This window comes from Salmo salar, chromosome 22 (assembly GCF_965601325.2).
Source record: "Salmo salar chromosome 22, fSalSal1, whole genome shotgun sequence".
NCBI classification, from domain to species: domain Eukaryota; kingdom Metazoa; phylum Chordata; class Actinopteri; order Salmoniformes; family Salmonidae; genus Salmo; species Salmo salar.
In genome coordinates, this window is record NC_138312.1 from 27,699,369 (window position 1) to 27,708,076 (window position 8,708).

At 44.5% G+C, this 8,708-nt stretch overlaps 2 protein-coding genes across 6 annotated transcripts in view; one reads left to right on the forward strand and one right to left on the reverse strand.

Moving 5' to 3' along the window:
- The window catches only part of ppfia4 (PTPRF interacting protein alpha 4), a 103,322-nt gene extending 98,651 nt beyond the window's left edge, over nucleotides 1–4,671 (forward strand). For all 4 annotated transcript variants that reach the window (XM_082967449.1, XM_082967452.1, XM_082967453.1 and 1 more), the window contains 4 exons: nucleotides 1,997–2,065; nucleotides 2,300–2,486; nucleotides 2,755–2,850; nucleotides 3,034–4,671. In XM_082967449.1, the coding sequence (XP_082823575.1) occupies nucleotides 1,997–2,065; nucleotides 2,300–2,486; nucleotides 2,755–2,813 (315 nt within the window). In that variant the 3' untranslated portion in view covers nucleotides 2,814–2,850; nucleotides 3,034–4,671. The remainder of the gene's footprint in view (nucleotides 1–1,996; nucleotides 2,066–2,299; nucleotides 2,487–2,754; nucleotides 2,851–3,033) is intronic.
- A 98-nt stretch (nucleotides 4,672–4,769) lies between these two features.
- On the reverse strand, nucleotides 4,770–8,173 carry myog (myogenin). Of its 2 annotated transcripts, none has more exons than XM_014166833.3 (3): nucleotides 7,239–8,173; nucleotides 5,906–6,005; nucleotides 4,770–5,811 (listed from the first exon to the last, which is right to left on the reverse strand). In XM_014166833.3, the coding sequence occupies exons 1-3, from the start codon at nucleotides 7,874–7,876 to the stop codon at nucleotides 5,803–5,805; spliced, it is 747 nt and encodes a 248-aa protein (XP_014022308.2). In that variant the 5' UTR covers nucleotides 7,877–8,173; the 3' UTR covers nucleotides 4,770–5,802.
- Between the last annotated feature and the right edge of the window lie 535 nt (nucleotides 8,174–8,708).

An 8,708-nucleotide genomic window follows, 5' to 3' on the forward strand; every position in this document is an offset into this window, starting at 1 on the left:
CAATCTTCATCAAATGACACTCCTAGGACATCATGTTAGACAATACATGCATTTTTTTGTTCGATCAAGTTCATATTTATATCCAAAAACACCATTTTACATTGGCGCGTGACGTTCAGAAAATGTATTCTCCCCATAACTTCCGGTGAATGAGCACATCAATTTACAGAAATACTCATCATAAACATCGACAAAATGTATAAAAATTATTTAAAGATGTATAACAATTATCTAAAATATGTTCAAAATATTTTCTTACCTTTGCTGATCTTCGGCGGAATGCACTCGGAAGGACTCCCACTTCCACAAGAAATGTTCATTTGTTCTACAAAGTCCATCATTTATGTCCAAATACCTCCGTTTTGTTGGCGCATCCAGAACACTATTACAAAGCCATGAGGCGTGAGCGCAAATCCATAGACGAAAAGTTCAAAAGTTCCATTACCATTTGTAGAAACATGTCAAACGATGTTTACAATCAATCTTTAGGGTATTGTTTTACGTAAAATTGCGATAATTTTCCAACCGGACAATAGGTATTCATCCCAGAAGAAAAAGAACAAACAGCGAGCTCGCTGGCACACGCGTCACGAGACACCTGTCCTCAGACAGACACTGATTGACTGAGCTACTATTTTCTGCCCGGTAACAGGAGAGGGATGAAACCAGTTTCTAAAGACTGTTGACAGCCAATGGAAGCCTTAGGAAGTGCAATGTGACCCACTGTAGTTTCTCAAGGGATTCAAAAGAAGAACTACAATTCTCAGATCTCCCACTTCCTGGTTCAATTCTTCTCAGGTTTTTGCCTGCCATATGAGTTTTGTTACACTCACAGACATCATTCAAACAGTTTTAGAAACTTTAGAGTGTTTTCTATCCAAATCTACTAATAATATGCATATCCTAGCTTCTGAGTTTGAGTAGGAGGCAGTTTAATATGGGCACATTTTTCATCCGGCCGTGAAAATACTGCCCCCTAGCCCTAAGAGGTTTTAACAACATTTTCAAACAATGATTGACATATTTTAATTAAAACTTTATTTTGATAAATTTAGTCATACTATTTCATCCTTCCACAAGATATAGTCCCGAAACAAATCTAGGGTTGCTACCCAAGCCGGCTTGTTGTTCATTCTATTGGTTCGGTTGCCAGAGATGCGACCCAGTCATTCAGTCTCGTTCTAAATGTTCCATTGTCATACTGGCTGGAAACATTCTTATCCCTTTGTTTGATAGCTAGCCAACTACGGCTAACTTACAGTCACGCCAAACAGTGAAGAAAAATCAACAACAATAGTTGCATTTGTTTAAGCTGTTTTCTAGTGACATTTATTTTGATACATCCATAACAATGAGCTAATGAGGTACGATTTCACCTATAGAAAATGTGCTCTCTCGTCAGGACACTGTTGTTCAGAGGAGCTAGCCAACAACACAGCTAACACAATAACTTCAAATTGAAGCTGGAAAAACTGCAAACTAGCTGCACTTCATTTTGTTTGACCTTTTTTCAATTGACATTTCTTTGTATATATCCATAAAAATGATGCCAGCTGATTCATGATTTCAACTGGCTGAGAAACGCTGCCTGCCTTTCTCTCTCGTCCCGACTCCCGACACCTACACGTTCATTACTATGGGACAGTTCGAGATCGAATTTGAAAATTGAAACAATGTTGAAAACGTCGGAGAGACAGACAGTATGGTTTATACAAATCTCTATACAAATCTGTTGTCTAAAAGAAATGTGAGATAATGTCTAGATGCTTTTTATAGTGGAGGTCAAGTTTATAACTTGCCTGGCTGGGCTGATGAGACAGTGGATTGTGCTGTCAGATGGAACAGAGTAAATAGGCATTTTAACACCATAGATTTATCCGGTGGTAACTTGTGGAATAGACGGGATGGAATGAGCTTTTAACCAATCAGCATTCAGGATTAGACCCACCCGTTGTATAAATGCTGTATATCTATATGCTGTGTGTGTGTGCGCCAGGCTCGGCAGGTTCTGGAGAGAGAGTTCAACAACGTCCTGGCCCTGGGCACTGACCGCAGACTGGAGGAGGTAAGTAACAAGGAAATAATGGACCCACAAGTGTTTCAGTTTTGCTGTCTTCCTGTGAAATATGGAATCTGTTTCTTTATAACCATTTTGATTGCTTTTACATGGCTGTTTGTTTGTTTACTTACTCTCTCTCTCTCTCTCTCTCTCTCTCTCTCTCTCTCTCTCTCTCTCTCTCTCTCTCTCTCTCTCTCTCTCTCTCTCTCTCTCTCTCTCTCTCTCTCTGTCTCTCTGTAGAGTGGGGATGATAAGACGTTCCGCCGCTCTCCATCGTGGCGTAAGCGTTTCCGAGCGCGGGAGGGAGGGGGGGGGATGGGCATGATGGCGGGCTCCATGGAAACACTGCCTGCTGGGTTCCGTATGCCCTCCATGTCCATGCCCCCGTCCATGGCCCTGGTGCCCAACAAACATCAACAACCAGAAGGTGTGTGTGTTTGGAAAGGGGTACTGTGAGTTCGTAGTTAAATTAATTGCAGTCGTGTGGATGTGATGTGAGTGTGTTTTGCAATTCACTGACAATGCAAGCCCTAACAATAACAACCACAAAATGATTTCATCTTAACGCTTGATGTGTGTGAGGGCATTCATACGTGTGTGAGTGTATGCCGGTCTCTTTGCTTTGCCTGTCTCACTGCATGCTGTCTCCTCTCTGTCCCGCTCGGCCGCGCCCACTTCTGCCACACACTGTCTAGCTCCTCCCCCGGCTCCCCAGAGACTCGACCCCTCTGCTGTACGGACGTACTCATGCTAACTCCACTCCACTTACTAACAGGAGCTAACGTTAACAGGTAAGACATCCTAGCAATGCTAACAAATGGCTAGGACCATTAGCCTATTCCTGACTGAGCAATGCTAACAAAGGAATTAGGGAAACCTCATGCTAGTTCCACCCCAGTTACCAAACCTCTCGCTCTCTCTCTTTCTTTCTCTTCCTCGCTTTCTCCTTTTGTCTTTCTTTGTATCTCTCTCAGTTTATTCCCATGACCTGTATGGACACATGCTTGCGGCCTTTCGAGAGTGACATGCCAAATTTGGGAGAGATCTTGACGTTAAGGGACCTGTATCCAGCGTCACCTCTCACCTTCTCCGTGGGACACGTGCAATACGGAGGTGACCTCTGACTTTTTGACCTTTGAACTCTGAGCGTGCTCATTGGCCACACTCGCTGCTGTAAAGGAGACTCGGCCCAGTCTCTATTCCCAGTAAACCCAGTACCCCCAGTAGCCTTGTTGTTGTGGTGTCGTGATCCCGCATAGTCCTAATTCCTAATCTGTCGGTTCTAGTCCTAATTCCTTATCTGTGGGTTCTAGTCCTAATTCTTAATCTGTGGGTTCTAGTCCTAATTGTTAATCTGTGGGTACTAGTCCTAATTCTTAATCTGTGGGTTCTAGTCCTAATTCCGAATCTGTGGGTACAAGTCCTAATTCCGAATCTGTGGGTTCTAGTCCTAATTCCTACTCTGTGGGTTCTAGTCCTAATTGCTAATTTGTGGGTTCTAGTCTAACTCTTCTCTAGCTCCTGGGTGTTTTCCACCTACACGTCGTCCCCTCGGTTATGCAAGGTATTAATCATTTATTGTCTCTCTCTGTAAATAAAATGGATGACATGTTTTTTTATATAAATATATATAAATATATATATTGGAATTATATATGGAGAATATTATAATATCATTGCTGTATGAAACCCAATGCCCTGTATTCGGTGGTGACTGTTCTATTTGTGTGTTGGACCTCTGTGTGTCTTATATGCTGTCAGTGTCTGGAGTTATATGAAGGACTCACTAAGCAGGGGTCTGTTACTCTATGTGATACTACTACTATGATTCTCAGCCACAGGTTCTTGGGTCCAGACCTAAACGGTTCAGTTACCTTTCCTGCCTTTTATCCCCTACTTTCCTTCTCTCTTTTCATATCTCCTTTCCTCCTTCCCCATCTCCTTTCCTCCTGCCCTTTCCTATCTCCACTTGTTTCCTTCCTTTATTTGACACTGATGTAGCTACCATGAGTAGAGTAGGTGATCCTGTAGATATGAGAGGATAGAAGATGAGCTGTGTGTGTAAATGAAAGCAATAGGCTGCAATATTTGAGACTTAAGGGAAACAGCATGTTATGAAAGCCAAACCCTAGACTAACCTCCATGGATGGATGGTGTTGTTTTTCTCTACTTCGTTTCAAATCAAACAGTAAATTGCTGCTAGGCATCAGCCAAACGAAATCCTCACAAACAGGACACCTGACAGAGACAGTGATGATGCCATATATGGACTTTTCCCCTGCCGCCCCCTTCCTGTCCAGTTGCCATGGGGATGTGAAAGTGGCCAATGATGCTGCCTGAGCACTAGCAAGTGTTGTGTGTATGACCTCCTCTCCTCCAATGAGAGAGCTCTATCAGTGAACTAGTGAAGTGTTGGATGGGTGTATTTCTTTTTATTTTACAGCCAATGTTTTAAAGGTGTCTAAAAGGTGTATTGTGTTACTGTGGCAGCTATGAGTATCGTGTGTGTATTTATTCCAGGTGTGAAATGATGCTGACAAATCAAGATTTTATTATTTGGCTATTTAAAAAGTGTATTGTATTTATGACACTATAGACATAAGTAAAGCTGTTTTTTTTAAAGATAAATGTTGATGTTGTGTGTTCATTTTGAGGTGATGGTTGGCATGCAAGTATGTGCGTGCATGTTAAGACGTTAACTGCGGCCAAGTATTGAAAATGGTCTTTAATGCAAGTTTAGACAGAAACATCACTTCTTGGGACATCTACAAATACACAACAATCTTTATTATAAAACTCAAAAATAAGTTAGCAAAAAAATAGAAAATAAAATAGCAAAACCACTCTGTAGAAAATGGAACGTATTTACATCACTAGCATTCATTACCAGTTTAAATTAAGCAGATGCATTGGTCAAAACTGCCATGGTACATATTGGCCCCACAAATAATAAACTAATGTTTTTAAGCATAACACACGCAAACAGAATGCAAGATAGATCAGGGAAAGATTTAGAAAAGGAGGAAACATATTTTTCTGCATTAAGTCAGGACAGAAAACCACAATTCTCGTTGCTCCTTTCCAGTGGCACTTAGGGCCTCAGTTCTAACTTGAGATCCACACAGGTAACTGTATTTTTGTCCTAAAACATGCATAGATTGATGTCAGTGGGTTCTCAGGTGAGGATCTGACCTGTAACCTACTGGTAGGGAGATGTGGACCACAGGGTTTGGTAGGCTTCAGGCCTGGAAGAGGTCTGAGGGCTTTAGCCTAGGGCCAGGAGTTAGTCCTGCTCATATGACCTGACTAGGAAAATCCTCCTGGCCTATGTTGGTGTGTATGGTGTTGTGTGGTGTGTGGGTGTGTATGGTGCTGTGTGGTGTCCCAGTGCTAGCTTGTACCTAGCTGGGACACACAGGGCCTGCCCTTCTTTCCTCCCTTCATTGAAGTAGTCACTGATCTAACATGCTTGGATAGGTGGAATGTACAGTATGTTTCGCTGCATAGCTTTCACCTATCCAGTTATATCACATCAGTGATTATCTCCTCATGGAAGGGAGTAAAAAATATGGTTTTGTGATGTATTGGACCTGTTAACAGCACACATGTATGGATGCTGCTCTGGGTTTATTTGGGAATGTCCACAGGTACAGGGTAGGCCACCGGAGCCCCCTCTGCTGCTGTGATGCTGTCCACGATGGACGTCAGAGAGCGCAGGTTAGTCTGCTCTGGAGAGTCTGCACTCAGGAGGTCTAGAGAGAGACATGAGAGAGAGAGCGTCAAAACAGCTAACATTTTCAACAAGTTCAGGGTGCATTGCTGAAATGTAATGCAGTGTGTGTTTACCCTCGTTGCTGTAGCTCTGGGTACAGTGGTCTGAGGTGTTGCTCCACTCTGGGCTGCTACAGCAGGTGCTGCCTGATCCCTGCTCACTCGACGACGAGACCTGTTACCATGGAGACAAGGCACTGTCAGTCACCCCGCTTTATATGACACGTCACGCCCCACCCCACACAGACGATGCCAGTGACACACACATCATCTCATTCACAACTATACACACAAAGTACTCACATCGACAAACACACACTACTATTGATAATATTTGTCTGTCGTAGCTAAGAAGCTGGTGTTGCCTGTCTCTTTTTCAATGATTCATCAAACAAATTCTTTTTTTTAAATTGTCATTTAGCAGACGCTACAGTAGTGAGTGCATACATTTTTATATTATTTCGTACTGGTCCCCCTTGGGAATCGAACCCACAACCCTGCCATTGCAAGTGCCATGCTCTACCAAGTGAAACACACACACTACGCTACCCACAACTCCACTCACTACACACACAGCTTCATCAATTACTTTATGAATAAATGATTGTACTACTGTGCCATAACACATTATCCATTACAACTGTTTCTGAAAGCTGGTTAAGATGAAACTAAATCAAGATTAGGTGAGTGCTGTGTTTGAAGTACTTATGAGGGATAAAAATAATGTATGTAGCATGTCTCTTAAAACAATAGCCATAGCAGCACTCCCAAGGGAATTCACGCACGCCAGGGTGAGATGTTTCAATATACCTCTAAGTACTGTTCTGTCTGTGTTGTTAGTGGATGGTTTGATGAGGGCTCTGTCCGCGGTACTTGTCTATGACAACTGTCAATGAATGTAAGAGCTCTGCTCTGGAACTGTTCTGTTGAAACCTTGTATTCTACGAGAGGCGAACACCATATATCAGAGTTTACACACCAGACATAGACCTACCCTCCTACCAGACTCACACTAGCACACACAGACATATAAAAAGCCTTTACACCTAACACACCCAACCGCCACACCTGCCTTACCTAAAGCACTGTTAATACCTGTAGGCCTACATGTACTAAAATAACCTTATTTCCTAAATGTTGGGGGCGATTATCCCCATCCATGTAATTCGCATCCGTTTCCAAGTCTCTCTGGTCCCTCTTTCTTCACTCCTCATTCCCTTCATCCCTCTCCAATCTGCCTCTCCCTCGTTGACGCCTCTCTCTTCTACTGTGTCTTTCCCTCTCTGACTTTATTCACATCTTTTCTCTCATTTAGCCTTTTCCTCATATTCTTTCTCTTCTACCTCAACCACTCCCGTCCTCATGTATCTCTGTTAACCTCCCTCCATCCCTCTCTCCTCCCTTCTACCTTGCTCTTTCTCCCAGTCCTCTACTGTAGGTTGGTGTGGTTCTTTCATCCCTCACTCCGTCCATCTCTTCCTTCCTCCGTCCCTGTCTCCTACTCACCCTGGGTTGGGCAGGTCCGGTGCGGTAGTGTAAGCCCTGTGTTCCCTGGTCGTTCTCCTGCTGGTTGAGGGAGGAGACAAGTGCCTGCAGCCTCTCAATGTACTGGATGGCACTCCTCAGGATCTCCACCTTGGGCAGCCTCTGGTTGGGGTTCATCAGGGTGCTCCTCTTCAGGGCCTCGAATGCCTCGTTCACCTTCTTCAGCCTCCTCTTCTCCCGCATTGTGGCCGCTTTCCGTCGGTCCATGGTCACAGTCTTGCGTTTGCACAGCTTGCAGGCCCAGGGTAGGCACTGGCCGGGGCAGTGGGGCTCCGGGTGGGGCGAGAGACCAGAGGGGGTTGCCTTGTCCTCCATGCCTCCACCCAACCCTACCCCAACCCCCCCGGATAGACCCCCACAAAGCCCCATCATGGAACCCCCGCGCTCCTGGTAGCCCCCCTGGTCATACCCACCCGGCAGCCGGGACTGGTAGAAGTTGTCCCCCCCTTCGTAGAAGCGTTGGTCGGGGAAGAAGTAGGGGTTGGTCTCAAAAAGCTCCATACTGGTCGACGCTGAAGTTTAGGGGACGAAGACTCTGGTTTGGTTCCTCTGGCCTCTACTGTGTGTGTTCTGTAGGGGTGTTAGGTCTGAGTGTGTGAGTGAGCCTCTCCCACTTCTGGCCTGGGTTAGTGGAGAGAGGAAGATGTGTGGAGAACAACTGGTGTGGAGCAGCAACTGCAGGTTGGCATTTAAACCCTCTGACTGCTGCAGGATCAGAGGGTTAAATTTAGCACGAGCCCAGAGAAACCTGACACGGCGTTTAGCTGTTGCTGCACATCTAAACTTCACATCTCTGTTGGGCCCTGCTCTCCAGGGCTTCAGGACCGTGTGTATGTGTGTGTGTGTGTGTGTGTGTGTGTGTGTGTGTGTGTGTGTGTGTGTGTGTGTGTGTGTATATGTGCGGATAGGAAGCTATGTCTATGTGCTCACTCTCATGTTTGTGCATGTGTGTGTGCATGTGTGCAAGGTAGGGCGTCGGCCAATAGCGTAGTAGATAATGGAACGTGAGCTGGTTGCCATGGAAATTGGTCTAATTACCTCAGATCTGACCATGGGATCAAAGATGGCTGCCTTAGTGAGCTAATCCCTGCCTCACGTCCCCCTCCACGACATCATACCTTAAGTCCTTTACCATACAGTCTACACACAGCTGTCACCTCCACTCTCAAATCCCCATACTTGATGACAAAGTATCACAGCAGCTTTTGTTGAAGTTATTAATTGAAGGAAAGTTATTTGGATTAATTCTGAAAATAAGGTATGAAGATTTTCAGTATGGATATGTTTGACTGATGTTTTATCTCTATGAAGTTCATGGGGACATGGAGTTAAA